The 21,693-nt window shown below is 41.5% G+C and overlaps 1 protein-coding gene across 5 annotated transcripts; it reads left to right on the forward strand.

Annotated features, from left to right (window-relative positions):
- The first annotated feature begins 1,245 nt into the window (after positions 1–1,245).
- elf2b (E74-like factor 2b (ets domain transcription factor)) lies at positions 1,246–20,590 on the forward strand. 5 transcript variants are annotated; one of them, XM_022197552.2, is made up of 10 exons: positions 1,246–1,635; positions 9,888–10,028; positions 10,142–10,397; positions 14,767–14,880; positions 16,068–16,253; positions 16,635–16,721; positions 16,853–17,048; positions 17,316–17,729; positions 17,863–18,040; positions 18,431–20,590. In XM_022197552.2, the coding sequence occupies exons 2-10, from the start codon at positions 9,954–9,956 to the stop codon at positions 19,049–19,051; spliced, it is 2,127 nt and encodes a 708-aa protein (XP_022053244.1). In that variant the 5' UTR covers positions 1,246–1,635; positions 9,888–9,953; the 3' UTR covers positions 19,052–20,590. The 5 variants fall into 5 exon arrangements, with proteins under 5 accessions (XP_022053244.1, XP_022053241.1, XP_022053243.1 ...); XM_022197549.2 differs by having other exon boundaries at positions 1,247–1,635; positions 16,065–16,253; XM_022197551.2 differs by having other exon boundaries at positions 1,247–1,635; positions 10,145–10,397; positions 16,065–16,253.
- Positions 20,591–21,693: the final 1,103 nt, after the last annotated feature.

Raw genomic sequence — 21,693 nt, forward strand, 5'->3', positions numbered from 1 at the left:
GTATAGAAGCAAATGGAGACTTTGTTTTAAATACATTTGCATGTGTATTGTAAAAATGCTCAGATACATTATTAAATTGTGAATATATCTAGTTTTTATTTCGTAAATTGTAATGCAGTGTGAAGTCTCTGTTGATAACGAGTTCATCTTTTAAATAAAATGATGTGGAAACAATTAAACTCAGCTTTGCTGTCATGAAATTCTGAACTTCACTTCAAAACTGATAACTGTGATTTGATCATTTGTCTAACTTGTATGATATTAGCTTTTTAGAAGCTTTTCATGTAATTTGGACACTAATGGTGGAAAGTAACAAAATATAGTTACTGAAGTAGCGCAATTACCTGTAGCTTTGAGGTACTTGTATTTACTTGAGTCCTTCATTTATATGCTACTTTATTATGTTTTATTAAGTAGGATTTTTCATGCAGGGATTTAATTTGTAACTTAATATTTACATTGCTAAAACTGTACATCTTAGTCAAGTAGAAAATCTGAATACATAGGAATGAGAGTGACACATTAAAAATGAACACATTATATTAGTTATTGTCTCATTCTGCAAATTAAAGGAAATAGTTTGACAACTAGACTTTTTTTGTTCAAAAAAGATAAAATTCTGCGATGTTTAAGTAATATTTTCAGCTATACATTTCTTTTTTTTTTTTTATCTTCCAGAATATTCTTCCTAAAGGCAGGATAAAGTTATCTAAGACATTCTGAAATGTATTCTTGGAGCATTTGCCAAACTATGCACTGAGGTTGTTGGTTATCGTGTAACATTATGGGAAGCATTACGGGAGAATATTGTCTAATGTGTTCCTCGACAACATCACAAAAACATCCTCAGAATGTTACAGACAAAATGTTCTGCCACAGTTTGTTAGTACATCACATTAAAGGAACGTTTTATAAAATAGATTCTGTCTGACCAAACCACTACTTTAGCCCGGATTCTTTAAGTACATTTTGCTTCGGTGTACTTCTACTTTGGAAGGTTTTCTTATGCAGGAATTTTACTTTCTACCAAGTGTTTTTACATTGTTGAATTCGTACTTTTAAGTCAAGCAAAGGATCTGAATACAAAGGAAGAAGAGGGATGCGTTTTTAAAAAATATGACAGATTATTTTTTGGGGATCTTATTTTTAGTTTTTGCAAATGAGGGAAAAGAACTTGCCAAAAATAAATAAACGAGCGGCTGTTTATTCTGCTGAGCCCGGATTGTTTATTGTACGTGGTGACGTCACGGGTGTAATTTGCCTGAACAGAGTAAACTGACATCAGACCGTCTCCATTAGCAGCCGCCGTCCACTCCCAACCGACACTCATTTAACCACTTATTACCCACCGGGATCACCGAGCTCTTCTCCCCTCATCTGCTCTGTGCTCTCCGGGGTTCCTCACCATGGAGAAGAGCAGCTAACGTTGAGCTAAGCGGTGTCCGTTTAGCAGCGGGACTCCTCCGGCTGACAGTCGACGGCAGCAGCGGGATCAGACCGCGGCTCGTCCGGGGAGGAGGAGGGAGGTTACTGGATGTCAGCGACACCGTGAAACTCTCTCGTTAGCCGGGCAGCCAGCTAACGATAAAGCGCCTGTAAAGTCACAAACAACAAACGGAAAGAAAGAAATTAAGGGTGAGTGAGCTGATTTGGCATTAGCCACATGGTTTGTTGTGTTTCTTTTCTGACAGCTTGTTTTTGTCAGGATGCTAACTTAGCTAGCTAGCGTTAGCCAAGTTCATGTCGGTGTTCAGTTTGGGTTTGTTTTTGGCTCGTTTGGGCCTCCTGTCTAGCTGTGAGTCACGTTAAACGAGGACAGAGCTGGCTGGTAGTTCAGTGAGCTCCTCTGAACAGCAAAGGTACCGCAGTGAATTTCCCCCCAGTGACCTGCTCCACATGCTCATGTAATCTTCTGTTGTCTGGCTCCAGACAGAGGGTTGTAATCTTAATTCAACTCTGATTTTTGATAGAAACTCACTATTGTTTCTATTTTTATTTAATTTTATTTTTATGCATGTGTCAGAGGTGTAATCACTAAATCGATACTGTCAAACTATATTGGTTGGGTAGCTTGAAGTAGTAACAGGTGGTGATAAGTAGGTCATAGATGTTGGTGGGGGATTTTTTTCACCTGAAACTTCTAATTAGTTTTCAGCAGGTGTATACATTCACTTCCCCCTCTGTACTATTTGTTAACATGCATGCATTTTGGTTTACTTAACAGATGTAACTTGGAGTATACTGAGCAAGCATGTATTATTTAAGTAAATTCTAACTCTTCTTTTTGACAAAGGGGGAAAAGTATTTGTTTTTGTTTAACACGACATGTCTACCATAGATTAAATATCATGAAGCAATTAAAATGATAATGGGCAGCTTGAGAGACCAGATATCACAAATCAGTTAATTAATCAAACATACAAGACAGAGAAGTTGTGAAAAACTGTTCCAATCTTCATGGAAGGGCTTGGTGAAGTTGGAGGATATTTTTGGATGTCTGCATCACATTGTCAGACATCTAGAGCATCATATGGCCGAGTCTTTGTTGTACCACTCTGTCTAAAGCGATTTTTACATGGAAAATGGTTGAGTTGTGGACATTCAGGTACCTAGCTACAGCCCTAACTGGTGTGACAACATTGAACAGCGGACATCACATTCTTGTCTTTGTTTTGTCATTTGTGGCATTATGTCATTTGCATAAAGCTGTAGTTTAAGACGACCTAGTCAAAGGAATGTCTGCTTCATGGTCATGCTATCTGATCAGTGGGAGTGAATCTACTCAGTGGTTGAGAATTTGTAAATGCTTAAACATTTTTTTTAAAGTTTTGGCTAGCCATGGAAATAAAGACCAAGTGTAGATTGACTGTAGTGGATGGCATGATGCATTAATAGGTGGCAACAGGTTAGTCAATAGTAGGCTATTTTCTCAATTCCTGTTCCATCCATTCATTATCTACACACAACTTAATCCTCATTAGGGTCGGGTGAACGCAGGGGATGCCATCGACAGGTCGCCAGTCTATCACCGGGCTACACAGAGAGACAAACAAGCACACTCACATTCACACCTACGGACACCAATTAACCTAAACATGTTTTTGGACTGTGGAAGGAAGCCATGGAGTACCTGGAGAAAACCCACGCAGGGAGAACATTCAAACTCCATGCAAAAAGACATCAACCAACAGTGCTAACCACCGCGCTACTCTGCAGCCCTCAATTCCTGTTCAACAGGTGGAAATATTCACTTCCCTTCCTGTAGTACTTGTTGACATGCATGTGATTTACTTTATTTGTAAAGTGTAGTTTGGACTCTTGTAATTATTTTGTCCTGTTACAATATATTCGTTCAAGATGCTGGGCTACAGTATGCTCTAATTGGTACAGGAATTTACAGGTTTGATTGTGTGGGGCAAAGTCATTTCTGTTTAGAGGCGGTGAATTGTCCGCGCTTTGTGCTAGCAAATGATTGACCAGCACGCCTTTTGATCAGCTAGTATATCCTGCTGTCTGAGCCAACAGTTGCACTGTGGTCTGAAGGTTTCTGGTGGGCGGACACAGTCGTGCCTTAATGTTCAGCTTTGGGGTTAATTATATGAGGCCAAACAAGGACACTGAGCACAATGGTTTAGTACCACAGAGATGGAGGGATGATTGCTTACCGGAGAATGCTGTACATCACAGCGGCAGGACTCAGATTTTACAGAGGGACACTTGCATTCTGCATAAATCAACTCTTAACTTACAGAAACCCAAAGTGAAGTTTTAAAAATGACTTTTCTTTTTTATACCAACTATTGAAAATGTAGATGTATGTATGTATTCAGTCTTTGGGAGACTGAAACCTGTATGTACTTTGAATCTCTGCTTGTTCAGGACTCAAAAGTTGAACTTTTTACCAACGTAGTTTGCAAATAATTTTTTGTCTGTCACATAATTGATTGTTTCACTAATCATTTAGCCACTACATTGAATATAAAAGGCTCATTTGTTCTAACTTTGCACATTTTGCCTCAACTCCTAGCCACATTTTTTAGCTTTTAGTAGACAGGAAATGTGGGAAACAGAGCAGGGAAATAATCATTTACAGGAAGGGTCCGGCTGGACGGGAATCAAACTAGGGACTCTGAAACTAAAGGCGTTTTCACCCTTGGGACTCTAACCAGTCCTCCATCAGGTCACCAAATGCAGCTACTTAAGATCCTCTTGACATGTAACGACTGAAGATGTAACCTGGTGCATTTTTCACTTAGACTTGATCACACAGTTTTCTGCCATTTGATATAATTTATACTGCAGAACAAACTGTGAATGTAGAACTGTACACACAGTTGGAAACGTTGTGGCTACAACTTGCTTCATAATTTGTCTCAATGGTTTGTGTGACTTTCTGTAAATCCAGAGGTCATGCTTGCTGTATATTTGCCCGTTGTGTCAGCGCTGTGTGTGTGCTGCACGGCACAAGGCAGGGCGTTGTATCTGGACCAGCAGCCCCGGGTACATGGAACAAAAGCGCTGTTGTTGAAAGATCATGTGACTGTGTGTGTGTCTGAGTGTGTGCGCGTTTTCCACCCTTGTCATGTGATGTGGGCTCAGGGCAGGGTCTGAGAAGTGCTGAGTCGCTCTGAGAGGTTCCTTCCACCCAGGGAGCAGTCAGACAGCAAGCATGCAGGAAGGGCTAGGAGATGGTCGGCCAGACGGATGGATAGATGTCAGGCAGAGAAGTGGAATGGGAAAGATCAGAGATGGACAGATGCAGAACAAGTCCTGTTGCTTTCGCTTGCCACAGCAAGATAAGCATCACTTTGATTCTCCTTGAGTCTTTGTGGATTTTTAGCCAGCAGATGGGTAAAGATGCAAGACTGCATTTTGAATCGACTTCTCCGCATCGAGGCAAGTTTGGACTTCTTTTCCTTTTAGTTTTTGATGTGCTCATTGGGATTGGGCGGTGGAAAATTTGCCCTGTCAGGATGACTTTGCTCTACCTCTTGAAGTCTTCAAAGTGCTTCTGACTCACCATGAACCAGACCTACATTTATAAAAACAAAACTGAGCTATTCATCTGCTCTTACCCCACTAATCAGAAGTTAAAAGTGAGCTGAATCTGACATGTCTTAGCTGGATAACAGCTCAGACATGTGGGTGTTATCCAGACTGGTGCAAATATTTTCAATTCTTCAAATACCCACATGACTAACAGCTAACTGCATGCAGTTAAAAGGTTACACCGACTACTTTTGATTAAAAATCATTAGTTCTGTTGCTCTTCTTCTGGCAGTTCCTGAGGGAAATGGTTTGTTGAAATGATAATAGTGCAGGCCCTTGATTTATAACGTTGTAGCTGAGAAGCAACATGCAGCCACGTGTTCTCAGTTGTCTTGTACGTCCTGTTATACTTGTTTGAATCAGTGCTTGTTTGGTCAGTGCAGCCCGGGTGAGAGACTCGATCTTTTGCTTGTGTGAGTGTGAATACAGTTAACTCATTTATGGTCGCCCTGCACCGTACATGCTGCATTTTCCACGTGGCACTTCAGATTGTGTTGTGCAGTTGTTGCATTTTCCAAATTAGATGGATTTTCTTAATTTATTTTTCAGTTTTTGTACATTTCTACAGTCTTTAGGTGGCATTATAATGCATATTTTGCTGATGAAATGAGAGCACACAGTACACTTACCACATTGAGGACTCTGCACTTTGACACTCCTATCGCTCAATCTCTTGCTGATTAACTTTCTAATGGACTGAGGTGCATAGATTACAAAATCCCAGTGTGTCACAATCTTCAACTCCTCCATAGAGTTACACAACAGCAGCAAAATAACGACGCATAGTGCAGCACACATGTACGACTGTCTTTGGTGTGCCTGTTTCTGTGTCAGAGAGGAAAATGTTTGAAATAACAAGTAAAGGGTGAAATATTTAAACAAAAATAGAGAGGACCACAGAGTTAACCTAAAGTAAAGGAGGTGGTTCATTATAGAGGTTGGCTTGTTCTTGGGATCGATATTCAGAATTTGTGCAATTATTGTTATTTCAGATCCTTATAAAGTAAAATGATTAAAAAATGTACTGCTTTGACTTTGTGTGGTCGTAAGCAATGTCCTGCTTACATCAGTTTGTGACTGGTGACATGTGTAATCATAATCAACGATGTATGATAAAGGCGAAAAAGTTCTCTTTTAGTTGAACATATGGAAAATAGAAATGCACAAAAGCATTTCAATTAAGTTTTGTTCATTCATTTTAACTGCAAATACCTATTGTTTACACATATCAGACCATATCATTAGGCCTATAGTTTATTCCTTTGTGCTCTCTGTAAGTCTGTAATTTAACTTTAGTAAAGAAACCTGTGGAGTGAAGTGTGTCTGCATTGTCCTGATGTCCTGGGACTCCAGATTCTTTTCTGTGAGATCTGTGGATTTGTCATATCATGACTAAACTCTCTGTGAGCACAACACAAATTTGATTAAACAAGCCCTTTTAAAACCGTATGTACAGTTATGTTGGTTGGTTTCTGCTGTATGATATTGAATAATTGAACAGGAGGAATTTCCATCTGAGCCGATGGCACGCTGGTCTCAGTAGCCGAGGGAACACCAGCACAGCATGGCTCATCCATTATACAGCAGGCGAAGTAACTGAGCATGTCTTCATGTCCTCATACACACCATGTAAGAGGCTGGTGCAGTAGGCTTGTACAAAACGATAAAGACCCTGGATTGTGCTTGAATTTTACATTCTCCTCTGGGTGTTTTAAAATATGGTGCTACATTTTCACTGAATAAATAATTATTTTCAGATCTTTTGTCTGTACAGAAGAATTTGAAGAATTTGGTGTAGGGTTGTCTGTAGGCAGGGGGTAGGCCCTCTTAGCTGGAGAAGTGTGCAGATGTGAACTGAGACTGTTCTGTTCCTTGATTTTGATCATAAAAGGTTCAGTAAAAAATGTAAAATAGGTGGAAAGTTACAAGAGTCCATGCCAAGGGAAGTTATTCTTTCCCAAAGACTTAGGAGTTTTGCACTGTAATATATTTGTGTAATGCCTGTGTAGCAGGTAGTTTGGACACACCATCAAAGAATAAGCAGCTGCCACCCACTCTTGCTGTTATTTCACCTTCTCTTAGTTCTACGTTGCTCTGCCTACACTCACAAGTCTGGATTTATGATATGTAGTGTTACCTTGCTTTCATCAGGCCAGCTGCAGAGTGGCCACTAATGACTGTTTTTCTGTTGATCAGTCCATGGATTACTTTATCAATTAGTCGAACAATTAAACCGTTACTTTCCCTCCAAAAATCTAAATGACCATTTCATTTAAGTTCATTTATGTTTTGGCAAACTGTATGTCACTGTGTGAAGCAGCACAGTTCAAAATGTTGACTAATTTTAATTAAAAAAAACTTAAATCTGTTCTGTTATACAGGAAAATCCAACATGATAAAAATAAGTTAAAAAAAATAGGGTTTATTATTGAAATCAGTAGCCTAGCCGCGCTAGACCCATGATCTGAAGACGCAAGGGTCTAGGCACGCTGGACAGGGAGGGAGGCGGGCTAAAAGGTTGTCTATCAAATCACTCTGCAGCAATTGGGTAGGTATACAACCAATCAGCGCAACGAATAGGCTCCTAGAGTGCCAGAAATCAGAGGATGCGGTAGTTCGGTGAAGCCTTATTTATACAGTCAATGGGTGAAGCTCAAGTATATTACAGACATGTTAACAGAAAGATTATTCAGTCAGTGCTAATGGAGCTCAACGACTGTTGTCGTTTTTGTTGTCGACCCTGGCAGAGAATTAAATTCGTTGCCGTGAGTTGTCTAGCACGGCTAGGCTAGTTGTTTCCGGTTGTTTCTGTCAGAATTGTCACGCCTCTGTCGTCACTTAGTTACGCCCACCTTCTGATTCTACACTTCATGGTGATTGGTCCGGCCAGTTTTAGGAGCATCCAACCTCGAGCCTTATGGAGGGTAACTAGACCCACCCTGGCAGAGAATTAAATTCGTTGCTGTGGATTGTCTAGCGTGGCTAGGCTATGAAATCAGTGGACACCAAAAGAAATCAAAGTTTCTATTAAACCCTTCACAAAGTGAATCAGTGTGGTCTGTATATTATAAAGTGCAACATGGACACTATGAATATTTTACAGCACAAAGCAACAAAAGCATTTTATTCTGTGCTTATTATGTAATTGTTTTCAGACTTTGTATTAGCTTTGAATTATAGGGAAATATTGACAAATTTACAGCACAGACATTGTCTATAACCCATTAGACAGCATTGCTTTTTGATTTCAGTGTTGCAGAGCAGCAGCTTGGTGGACATTTCTGTCATTGTTTTACATTTGTTCTGTTGAGTGACAACAGATATAGAAAACATGTAAATGAAAAAAATTAAGGGGGAAATTCCGCTGCACTGAAATGCAGTATGTGAGTGTAGAAAACTGGAAGGAAACAAACAGAAAGTCCCCTCACACTGAATTGCACCACAATGTTTTCTCTTCAGGAGATAAGGCATTGAACTGTACTGCTGTGGTTTGCTCCTGAAAGTAATTATAGGGAGACCTCTACTTTGAAAGCATTGGGTTTTTGGAAGCTTTTACACCGAAAAACTGAAGAAACTAAGTTTAGGTGGGCCATAAGTTTAAATAACGTCCAGCAATTTGTGTATATACCTGTCTCTGTGTTCCGGTTTTCCCTTTGTCTTGTATCCTATTGTCACCCCGCAGAGCAGCACAGAACAGGAACTCAGGGCCCTGCGGTTCTTAGCAACTGTTACCATGGCTCCAGTCCACCCTGCCTCGATCTTCCACTGGACACTGTGTTTGTGTGTGAGGGAAGGACTTGGCTTGATGTCAGTGCATTTCTTCCTGTAATAGCAGACAGGCACTTCCTGCAGGCCGAAGGCTGAAGGGAGGAGATGAAAGAGATGAGATCTGTGTCTTTAATGAGACTTCGGCTCACAGTTGGGACAGATGGATGGAGGTGTAGTTCAGTGTTAGTCAGACTACTTTCATTTTCTCAAGAATGTTCAGATTGTAAAACGTGAGCCGACCATTTAGCTAAACTTTTTTTTTATTTTTAATCTTAAGTCCAGCAGCTGGTATTTAATACTTTTTTTTTTAGTTTTTTTTTTTTTTTTTTACCCGAGTTGGTGAGGAGACTGACACCACTCGCATATCTGTAAGGTAAATATATAACTGAAGCCAGCAGGTTGTTAGCTTAGCCTGACAGACAGAATGGAAATATGGGGGACCAGCTAGCCTGCTGCCGCCCAAAGCTAACCAGATCTCGCAATCAGCACCTCTAAAGCTCACACATCACTGGGTGCAAAACCGATAGGAATATATTTCAAAATACTACATGATTTCTGATTGTTTAACCTGCATGAGAAGATTAAAATACATGCACATACAGTGAATTTAAAACGGTGCTCCTTTGCTCCGAGAGTACTTACACAAAAACACACATACGAAAATGATTGTTTAAATGCTATGTACAGCTATTGATATGTGTAGAAGAGCATATTTAAAGGGAGCCAAAACTGCCATGCAAATTGTGCAGATTCTGATGATAGGAGTAAATACAATTATTAGCAATAAACACAGCATTACTGACCCTTTATACACATGATGCAGATGGATGATAGTGGAATGGTGCAGAGAGCAATGTTGCTCGAATGAAATAATTGCAGGTATCTGATATAAAATATACAAATCTGTCCAGGGTTGTGGATTCAAAAACAGTTATTCCTGTCATTCTAGACTGAGTTAATTGCTTGCCACGGTGATGATCTGTGGGAATGTATAAAATCTGGTCCTCTGCTATTGCTGCAATATGAACTTTACAATGTTAAGGTTTTGTTTACCATCTTCTTGTTTCCAGACCGCCGGCCAGAGGAGCTGTGGAAAACCACTGACTGTGAATGCTGATTTTCGAGGAGCATGAGTCATGACCTCGGTGGTGCTGGTCGACACTGGTGGGACAGTGGTGGAGTATGTCACAGCTGAAGAGGATCTACAGCAGGTGAACTGGACACAAACTCAAATAAAGCAACACTGGCACTGTAGCTCACAATAAAGCGTCACATTTTTTTCCTCAAATCTGTCTTCCTCTATGTCCTCACTCACTTTCTCCAGCAGGACGGAGAATGTGAGGTGGATCTGGAGATGGAAGGAGAGGTGGAAGGCGAGTGTGAAGCTGAGGAGGCCTATGAAGATGCACAGGAAAGAGAAGAGGCCGACGAGTACCCAGCAGTCATAGTGGAGGAAGTGCCCGGCGCCAGCCTGACCGAGGAGCAGGGTTACTCAGCCCAGGTGGTGGTGTATGAAAATGAGGCGTATCTTATGCAAGAAGTAGCCGATGAGCAGGAAGTGGAGACAGAAGGGGAAGCAGGTGAGACATAACTTTTCTTGTGTTTATAAGAAGTTCTGTTTTGAATACCATGATCGTCATTTTGGCTCTGTGTGTTCATGCGTCAGATGATCAGACAATCTCTTCTGCAAGTCAGAACACGTATAAGTTACTGCTCAGAGCAGCCAGAGGAAACTTTAGTTAATAGTTTATTCCAGTTAATTTGACTCTGGAGTATTAGCTATTAATGCAACTCTTGTTCCTCTATGGGTCAAGCTTACTGTCTCCACTTAAATTGCGATGGCTCAGGGAAACAAGGAGCATATTTTAAGGGAAAAGAATCCTGTCGCTCTCCAAACAAACACTAAGACATCCACTTACTGTTGACTGAAGCTCTTAGGTTTACCATGACCTGGATGACTGAGAGTTTACACAGACAGTCATTCTAAACATTTGTTCTTGGTTCTGACTGAAAGTACACACAGAAATTAACCACTTGGATCAACAGTTTTACTAACTGCAGTGAGGATGGCCATCTGGGGCAGCTTGCCTGCTGACCTAATCACCTTGCATGAGATCAGCTGGTGTATTCTTCCACATATGCTGTTTACATGTGTGAGGTTGACTTTCTGAAAACTCAGTAGCTAAATGCAGCAGAGGGTTGCAAAGCTTGCATGAGTCACAACCACCACTTTATTATGTAGTACACCGGGTTGAAATAATTGGAAATTGTTCTTTTAGCAACTTCTTGTTTCTTTTGTAACATCTACTGTTACCATTACTGATGCAGTCACTAATGTTCTGGACTTGTGAGACATTTATGTTTTTATTTCATCTACATTAGCTTCAACTAATAGGCTTGTAAGTATAGCTTGGAGAGTAATGCAAAGGTTCACATTCACACAGTTGCATATTTTCTGCTAGACTCTGCTAAAACTTGGAGTTAATTTTGCCATGATTGCCTCCTATCCCAGGATTCTTGAGTTCCCATGAATCTAGATCTAAACTCCAGTGCTGCTTTTGTTTGGTGGTTTGGGTTTCACTGAGTCATATTTGTCACATGATTCCACTACCACAACCAGAGGAAGTCTGGCAAATTAGGCTGTCTGGCCCCCATGCGTCTGTGTCCAAACACTGCCACCTTGTGGTTTTTTTTGAGCAATTAATGCCTCAAAAACAGCAAAGGTGTCCAGCATGGCCTCATTAATCATCAGTTAATCCCTTGGACTCCTTTCAGACATGTATATTCTGAGAGCATCTGAATATGTCACCTAAGAGGGCATCCTGGTCACTTTTTCTGCGTAAGTTACAACAGCTGTTGGTCCCATTAAAAAAAAAAAAAAGGAAAAATATAATTTGCACTTCTGTGCAACTATGAAGCTATTACTTACTCCACTGTTACAAACAGTAACGTGGCAAAACATTCAGGGACTGCAAGCTATGTTTTCACAGAGCAGATAGGATATAAGCATCAAAACAAAATTGAAAAATTGAAGTCGTAAAGAAAGAATCGTGTCGCGGTTTCATTCCCCATGCTTGGGGTTTATAGGTTTAAATCAGAGAAACAAATAGTTGCATTGTTTTGAATTCGCTCAGATAGACTTTCCTGTTGTATTTCTTAACAGTGAAGCCTCTTTGCAAAGTGCTGCTCTGTTTTTTTCCAACTGTTGTCCGCTGAGTGTATTTAAAACGGTGAGGCTCATTTGACGTAGTCCCTACGTAACAGAGGGAGGGCGAAGGAAGGATTTCCTGTGTCGGCGGCGGAGGGATACCGCTGTGCCGCGTCTCGTTGAGATTTTTCCCATTAGCGGCGGACTGATCTCAGCTTCCCATACAATCCAGTGAGAAGTCAATGTGAATCTGCGGCGAGGGGGAAAACATGGCGACTTCACAGCATGAGGGGCACGCAAACCAGCTCGATCTGCTCATCAGAGCCGGTAACGTATCTTTACTTAACCTCGAACCGGGGAATTTACGTTACAACGCGAAGCTTTTGTTTCTCGCCTCGACCGCTGCGCCTCGGTGCGCGGAGCGGTGTAGTGGAGTAATGGAGGGCAATCAGGAAGTGATCACCTTGGTAGCAACCTGCATGGCGTTGCTACACGGTTTATCAAACACCGGTTTAACGAGAGGAAAACTTTTCCAGTCTGCGCATTCATGTAGCTGTCTGCATGAGGCTTATTTTGCATGTCGGAGCTGTTTTTTTTAATCGCGGCGGTGTGGTGTTGAATAACGGTTTGCAGATCGGCGCTGCACAACCAGGAAGTGTAGAGATGTTGTCTTTGCTACGTCTTTGCCACGCTGTCTGAGTCGGAAGGACATGTGGGTTTATTTTCACTAGCATAAATGTGGCACAAAGAGTTATATATAACATTTATTGCTGTTATGACTGACCTTTGTTTTGGTATTTGGGTGGTGTTAGTTTTATTTTACTCAGTTTCTTTGGATAATATGCATTGAGAGTTATATAGTAACAGTCCCTGAAAATTATAGACTTTATTGTGAGTTTTGGGTGTGATCGGGCCATTTTTCACACTCGCGTTGTGTAATTTTGCCTCCTCTATGGCCGTTATCGTGCTGATTGAAACGTGGGACGGCCTGGCTTCACTCGCTTTCTTCGCTGCAGTTGTTTTGAGCTTCAGCTTTCGACTTTCCCGAATAGAAAATACACATTTAATTAATTGTTCCCAAATGTTTTTGAGCTAAAAGTTTTGTTACGAATACAACGATAAGTCTGTTTATTTGCAAAGTACTTTTGTCCCGTTTCGATGGCGGAAGCATTGTTTATGTGAGGGGGCGTGGCGTGTGTTTGATCGACGTGTCCGTTGGTCCAGTGTCGTCTGCGCTGCTTTAAAGTGTCAGCAAGCATCCAATCAGATCGCACCGGGGGCAGGCTCTTAATTCGAGCGTGAGCCAATAGAAGGTGAGGCGGGTGTTGAGTGACAAGAGGATTTGTGTGCTTCTTCGAAGAGAACTGGAGGGAAATGATGAGGAGTGTAAACACGGAAGTCATCACGGGCTGCACTACTTTTTGTCGGACTTGCTGCTATTCTTGGCGCCGTTACTTAGTACTATATGATGATAAGATATTTCCTCACTGTATGTTAAATGCCTTTACCCACACACTGTGAACATTTATTACAAGCTTTTTGGTGTTTGTACTTTTATTACTCACTAATCAGGGATAAATTAGTTTAATGCAAATTTAATGGCCACAGTCTTCATATGTGTTTATGTAGGTCAAGCTCAGCTGCAGCTCTTTGCGCTCGCACCTTTTACAGCACGCCTGGTGTCAAGGACAGCTCAGCAGGCTATAGGATCTCTGCTGTGATGGCTACCAGCTTGTCCTGTTTGTTTGTGAGGTGGGACTGAATGAGTGGGACAGGCTAAAGATAGCCCATGTCTCTCCCCTACACAGTGCTCATTGCCTCAGCGAGATAGCCAAACATGGACAGGGCAGGGTGTAACGGGATCTCGTATTTCCCACCGGTGATTGACAGCAACAGCAGGTGCCCTGGGTTCCTTCTCAGGATCCCACACAGGGCCACGTACAGTTTCCCTCACAAGAGGCTGGATTCCATTTTTTTTTAAGTTAACTGTTTGTCTCAATATAGCTGAAGAGGTAGTCTTCTCTTTCTTCCTGTTTGCCACTCATATTTTTAAATGCTGATACTGAAGGGCACTTTTCAGAATCTAAATAATTTTTTTGCCAAGTAGGTTAAACAAAATGGTAAATACAAAAAGTACCAAATTCATAGAAAGATAAAAAAAGATTAAAAAATGCAGGTGCTGCAAATCAAAGCTATTATAAAGCTGAAATGATTTGCAATGGTAATTTGGTGACGCACAGCTGTACAGATTGTGCTGGTATGTGTAAATTATTTGCTTGGAAATGTGGAAAATGTTACAGTATGTATTGTTAGTGTAGTGAAGCAGAGGGATCTATTTGATCTTATGCCACTCTTTAGCAACCTCAAACCATTTGTGGTGTTTTCTCAGCTTCAAACAAAATCCAAAGCTCCAGTTCCATAGACTGCCTTGATATGTAAGTCATACTGTGTCAGGATCAGAGTGAATTTGATGAGGATTTGATGCTGAAAATGGCATGTCAGTGGCCCAAAAACAATCTGTTTTTTCACTAGGGGGCAGCATGTATGTAAATGTTCTGATTGCTGATGTTTTATTTGGAAAATGGTTTAGTCAGACAAGCAAACGCAGAGTTTGTGCCTTTTTATAGTAGTAGGTGTGGGGGAGGATTGTGGACCAGTGCGGAAGTATCCTTTCGCAGGGCACCTGTTTATCCTGTTGGATTTAATAAAGTGCTTTTGAATCCAACACCAGTCCGAATCAACAACTATATTTGTCCTAATTGAGTATTTGCTAATATATTGAGTGTATGTGTGTTTTACAGTGGAGGCTTCTGTTCATGGCACCAGTGTTCACTGCTCGGACAAAACCATTGAAGCTGCAGAGGCTCTGCTGCGAATGGATTCACCTTCCAGCCTCAGAGAAGACCGAAGCCCAGGTAACACATGAAAGACATGTTGCTTGTCCCGTTATAAATGCTCACACTTGTACTGCCCAGATAGCTTAGCTGGCTGAGTGGGAGACCCATAAACGGGGGGCTATATTCCCCGACACAGCGGTCATAGGTTTGAATCCAGCCCATGACTATTTACTGCATGTCATTCTCCCACTCTTCTACCCACATTTCCGTCTCGTTCTCCACTGTCCTATATATAATATAGGCAAAGTGGCCAAAAAAATAACTTAATAAATGCTCTCACTGAAAATTAATGTTTTCTAATTGGTCATTTGTTTTTGCCACGAACAGTTATTTTAATAACTGAATGATCTATCATTGTGGATTGTAAAATTGCTTAATGGCTTTTATATTAGGTATCAGCTTCTAAATATACCTTTGGAATGCTGTAGTCTTATGCCAAATAACAGATAGTGAAGTTGCCTGCTATGTATAACGTCTGTCTGTTTTTTTTGTGGTTTATATGAATCACTGCTACAACGAGCTTTATTACTATGTTGAAAAATTGTTAAACCGAAGTGCAGTTATTTACACTGCTTTGGCCAGGTGTCCTTTTGGACTAGAAGCCAGCGACAGACTAATGTCAGATTTAGATTAGGGTCCTGTAGTTTGTGTGGAAACTTACCAGGGATGCACTAGGCTACCACTGAGATGTGGTGGAGCAACAAAAAAGTAGATGTTGCTGTTGAACAACCAAGCTCTAACTGTGGTTTGAAGTCTTTATGTTGGTTTTGAGTGTTCTTTCAGCTGTACTGTGCTGATCTCAGCAGTGGACTTGGTCTGTATGTCCCCCGACTGTAACAAGGTGATCTGTGCCTTCTTAAAATGCTTACTGGAGTGAAGCCACTCACTGCACTCTATCTAGCAAGTGGAAATGCTTTCATGTTGGAGCATTCTGAGTCAGCGCAAAAACACTTGAAGATACATCTCCAACTCATCAACAATAAATTAGCTGGCAACTAATTTAGTTGTTGACTACATCAGTTATTCATTCTCTGCAATGTGACATTCTCTGTCATTTTTGCTGTTGTTTGTAGAATGTTTCACAGAATGTTTCTTAAGCCTTTATAACTGATCACAGTCAAGCTAAACATTTGGTGTTCTTCTAAAATGCATTCCAATTTCTCTTCAAGCAGACTCCAATAATGTATTTTCCTCTTTTCCAGAAGCTTTTATCCCACCATGCGTAACAACGCCAGACTTCCTTCATGCGGCCATGCGGCCCGACATGATTGCAGAGACAGAGGTGGAGATTTCAACAGAAGACTGTTGTGAGGAGGAGGATGAGGAGATGGTCACCCTGCTAGAAGAGCCAGAGCCAGAACTGGAACACCAGGCTATCAGGAAGAGGCGAGGTAGAAAAAACTTTATCTGTTATGTGAGAAAAGTGACTCCTTAGTAAGTCAAGGCTGTACACAAACCCACAAAATGTTGTTAGAACTTTTATTTCATTCAGTTTTAGACCCACTGTCATCAACTTCATGGGGCTTGCTTTAACTATGGAAAAAAGAAAACCGTTTTGAATGTTTCAAAGCAAGTTTTAAATGGAAAACATCTGGCAGGTCTGTGTTCACCCTCAAGCCAAACCACAGACCTCAAACCTATAGTTACATAGTTTATTACACTGGATGACTTTATCCAAGAGCACCATCTAGTGGTCAGCTTTTATTGTTGTCTCACTGTGGGATGTCAGGGTTGTGACACTAAAGTAACATCTTTAAAATGTTCCTTTGTAGCTGGACGGAAGCCCAAGACACATCAGACGGCGATATCTAATGGCTCACCGGATCTTGGCATAAAGAAGAAACCAAGAGAAGGGAAAGGTATGTAACAGCAGCAATAATACTGCCTCCCACCAACACAGACATATTCACTGAACCATTCTGTCTTGTGTATGTATTGTATGAAGACAGATCAGTTTTTAACAGTGCACTGCACTAACTTTGATTTCCAGCTGGAAACACAACCTACCTTTGGGAGTTTCTGCTGGAACTCCTCCAGGACAAGAACACCTGTCCCAGGTATATCAAGTGGACCCAGAGAGAGAAAGGCATCTTCAAACTGGTAGACTCAAAGGCTGTGTCCAAGCTGTGGGGAAAACACAAGAACAAGCCAGACATGAACTACGAGACCATGGGACGGGCACTCAGGTAAAGTCTCACACCGAGACCAATAAATCTGTGCTGTTTTTTAAAGTAGGCATGTCAATAATTTAGCATATTAAAAATATAACCACTCAGAAGGCAAAGGACATGCAAGTCAGAAAATTTATTGTAGATTAGCTGTAGTACTTAATTACTGAAACCATGTTCAATGTGTTGATTTCATATTTTTGATTCAAGTTTGCATCTCAATTTTAAAGCAACATCTGATGCAATGTCTGATTTATTTTATTTTTTAATTTATTTTTTTCTCAGATATTATTACCAGCGTGGCATTCTCGCTAAGGTTGAAGGCCAGCGGCTGGTCTACCAGTTCAAAGACATGCCCAAAAACATTGTCATCATTGATGATGACAAGGCAGACATGCCCGCCCCTGAAGATCTGATCGGTTCAGATGCAGCAGCATCCTACGAGCGTGTTCCTCCACCGTCAGATATGCTGCTCCAGGCCACTGGCCTGTCTTCCACAAAGAAGCCCAACATTTTGCGGAGCGGTAGCAGAGCCAGTGTAGTCCAAACTTCTGCTGCCAGCGCCAGCAAGCCAGCGGCAGGAGGTGGAGCGGTGGTGACGGCAGGGGTACAAAGGATAGTGGCAGTTTCAGGGGCAAACGATGGGAGCCAGATCCAGCAGAGTCACACAGCTATCATCCCGAGCGCCACAGGGCCCAGGTAAGACTCTCGCAGGCAGAGATGGACCTTCAGTTTGGACATTAAACGGCATCACTGCTAATGTAAATGTTGGCATTGTGTCCCAGCAGTAAGTACTGACTTCTGTCTGCCGTGGCTTTCCTCTCATGTACAGGACGGTGCGGGTGGCTATGCAGGTGCCTGTAGTCATGACGACATCACTGGGTCAGAAGATATCTACGGTTGCTATGCAGCAGCCAGCGGGAACAACAGGGGCAACCGGACACACCACCCTCCTCACCAACACCTCTGCCATCGGAGCAGCTGCTGGCAACAGCAACTCACAACAGAAGGTGTGTACATGTGGAAACGAACCCTACTACCTGAAAGAACTTGTAGTTTAATTTTGAATTAATTTATGAATCTTCTCATGTTCATTTAGGCTGCTAATTGTATGTTTTAATTGGGGTGTTTCCCTATTTAAAGAACAGGATGAGGAGTGATCAAGAGGAATTCTGATATGATCAGTTCTCTAATAATATCCCTTCTTGCACAGAAAAATGTTAAAGTGCTACGAGTACAGCTATAATATGTTGCTTTCAATTTAAGATTATTATTGTATGTGGTGTTTACATGTGTTGTTGAACCCTCCAGAATCCCTGCACATGTTTATAAATCAGTCAAGGGAATTGTTCCAGTGCCACATCCTTCATTTTCAGTATACCTCGTGTTTTCTTGGTCAGGTCGTGATCCAGACTATCCCCACCATGGTTCCTGCCACAGCGGAGAATGGAGACAAGATCACCGTCCAGCTGGCCAAGATCATCACAATTCCAGCCCACCAGTTAGCTCAGTGTCAGCTGCAGACCTCCACAGGCTCGAACAAGCCCGGCGTTGGAGCCTCCCCGGCAGGCATCAGCCTCCTCGGAAGCCCCCTGACGGTCCGGGCCCTGGCGCCTGTCAACGTAGCCCCGGGAGCGCAAGTGATGAGGCTCACCGTGCCGACACAGACACAGCAACAGACTCTGGTGGTGTCCCAGCCCGGAGGCGTCAGCAGCGGGGCGGGCGTGGTCACAGTATCGACAGCCAATCAGGCGATGTCGGCGCAGCCTCGCATCATCGGTGGCGTCATCAACGGCTCGGAGCTGGTAATCGGAGGAGCCGGAGGAGTCTCAGTGGAGAAGCTGAAGGCGGCAGGAGTCCAGGTCCAGGCTATGCAGGTACCGGTGCCGATGGCAGTACAGCAGAACCAGCAGAACCCCAAAAATGTCCAGAACATCAAATCAGAGGCCGTGGACACTGAGGTCGTTATCAAACTGGAAACGCCTGACGTGACGATAAAGACAGAAGAGCTTGAGTGTTAAAATACATCCTTCTTCTCTGCCAGAGACAGTCAGTTTGTACATTTCTGAAGTCATTTTTACTCTTGTGATAACCAGCAGTAGTCTGTGAGACTTTAAACACTCCTGAAGGCCTGTTTTTAGTCCTGAACCCGTCTTCACATCTTCCATTTCAATGCCTAGAACATTTTCTGAACTCAGCCGGTCTCCCTCAAAACCACACAGAAACCTCCAGAGTGCCGTGTACGGAGTCCTGCATCATAGGAATACACAGACTTTAAAGGGATTTGTTGGGAAAAGTAAAGGGACCAACCTTGATCACTACATTTTATGCCTTCAAAATGGATCACTGTCACTGACTCCAATCAGGAAAAACCTTGGAAAACAAAGTGAAACACTACAAAAAGAAAACAAGGCGAGTAATTACAAGCAACCAAATGTGAAGCATCAAGTTTTTAAAAAGACGCAATGAGGTCAGGGGTGGAGTAATGCAGCTTTTGTAGAGAGCAGCTATTTGTGATTTTGCCTCTACAAATGATAAAACCAGCAACTTCTTTTAAAAAAAAAAAAAAAAATACTTGTATCACTGTGCAGATCAAGTGTGGGTGGTGCTACAAGAACCCTTAAAGAGTGAAAGTGGAGCTGCATAAAGCTCCCACAGGAACGATATCAGAGAGAAAACGGTCATGTATGTACATATATATAAATAAATATATATACTATACAGTTTACAGAGCTAACGTTAACAGAACAGCCTTAGATTTTAATTTTGACTTTCTTTTTCATGTATTGTCTGAACGGTAAGCTGAAATTTGTTTGTGTTTTGATACCTTTGTACCAAGCACAGTATTATTGAAACTAGGAGGATTCATATTTGTATTATTATTGGTTCCTCTTTTCAGGCTGTTAATGCTAATATAGGTTGAATCTTACAGTAAAAACAGCACCATGTTGTAGATCAGCGGCCAGATTGCTTGCGGTGTGTCCTCTGGCGTCTCACAAACTCATTTGACAAAAGGATCCCGTTTCAGTTTTTTTTTTTTTTTTTTTTTTTCTTCTCTTTTATGACAGATGTTTGCGGTTTTCCCCAAACCTGCAGTCAGGTGCATGCACATGTCAAGAAACGTGGGCTGACGCATGCTGCCATGTTTTGGGGGAAAAAACAAAACAAATAGGAATGTGTCTAATCTCAGATTTCAAGAATGAACTGAACCAAACAATTTTAATAAGTAAGAGGGATTGGAAATCATGACTTTATGCAAAATGGCTGCAAATTTTATCCAACCACTGTGGATTTCAGGTCACTTTACTTCTTGTTTAAAACAAAGGGTCAGTTTGCCAGAAGAGAGTTTCTGCCATGTTGGCTCTGCCCCTACATTTTATTGTTTTTCTTTCATTTTTTTTAAAATCTAAGATGAGGAAAGAGAGAGAGAAAGAGGTTTGTGTTCAGACTGAACTGTTTGTATATTCAACATTTGAAGTATATTCTATTTTGTTGTACTCTTGTTTCAAAGTGTATTAAAGTAGATTTTACTGAAATATAAAAAGACATTGGAAACCTGACTATGGTCCTTCTTAATCACGATTTTTATATATTTGTGTTCTTGTGTGTGTGGTAAGCGTACATGATTTGGCCTACTTTTCCTTTCTGCTAGTTTGCGTTTCTTAAACAGTAGCTTACGATGGCATACAATAGGAGCTCACTGATAAAACCAAATCTGTCCAGCAGTAATCTCACTTTAGGCAGTGATAACATTTACTGATTTATCAGAAGCACAGTTGGCAGAGATCATCTGCGGTTATTTTGCACATTCTGCTATACAGTCTGAGGTCACAGAATTTACTTTTTCGTTGATAAACCAAATAAAAATAAATCGGGGTGAAGTTCAGTTGGGCTGCAAGTTAGAAGATGCTCATGAAAAACAAGCTTAAAACGGTGCAAATGCTTGGAAATCTTTGGTATGTGGAATCAAAAATAGTTTCTAAAGTCTATAGTGGCTTTTTACAGTGTAGTTTGAGGGATGTTTAAGAACTATTGGTGTGCTGCAGTTACAGGCAAATCTACGGGGGGAACTGCTGCAGCAGGTGAAGGAGTTTGGCAGATTTACCTTCAATATACACTGAGGACTGTGGACATCTGGAAGGAGTCTGGAGTAGTCGCTGCTTCAGCCAAAGTAGTTCGGACATCCGATTTGAAAGCCTACAGAGCACTTTCCTTTGCAGGTTTTGAGGCAGACTACCAGGACCCAGAACTCGCTGGAGGGATTATACATCATACAAGAAAAAGACTAAATTTCTGTCCATACTTTCAAACTACACCACCTTTCAGTAGTTGCATAGTTTCTTCTGTAAGCTGACAAGACGAGTACAAAGCATGACTGGCTCACCACAATCCCAAATTACGGTGATTTTAATATTTATTAATCCAGGTTTTCTTTATCAGGATTATGAAACAAGACATTTGTGTGATTTGACTCTTCTTCCACATGAACTGGACCAATCTGGTGCTTCCTACTTCATTCACCTGCTTGTGTAACAACAAAAGGGTCATAAAACACGTGTTCCCACTCATAAGCTAAAATGCTATGTTTTATGGTGCTCCAGTGACTTGTAGTAAAACACCACTTTTTACTTTTTGAGAAGCGACAATTTATGGCCCCTGTAGG

Source organism: Acanthochromis polyacanthus, chromosome 3 (genome assembly GCF_021347895.1).
Source record: "Acanthochromis polyacanthus isolate Apoly-LR-REF ecotype Palm Island chromosome 3, KAUST_Apoly_ChrSc, whole genome shotgun sequence".
In the NCBI taxonomy this organism is placed as follows: Eukaryota; Metazoa; Chordata; class Actinopteri; family Pomacentridae; genus Acanthochromis; species Acanthochromis polyacanthus.

Excerpts from the sequence above, each read along its gene's own strand:
- elf2b (XM_022197549.2), top strand. The coding sequence starts at position 9,954 with ATGACCTCGGTGGTGCTGGTCGACACTGGTGGGACAGTGGTGGAGTAT. Across the intron at positions 10,029-10,141 it reads CTGAAGAGGATCTACAGCAG|CAGGACGGAGAATGTGAGGT; the intron begins GTGAACTGGACA and ends CACTTTCTCCAG. Across the intron at positions 17,730-17,862 it reads CCGAGCGCCACAGGGCCCAG|GACGGTGCGGGTGGCTATGC; the intron begins GTAAGACTCTCG and ends TCTCATGTACAG.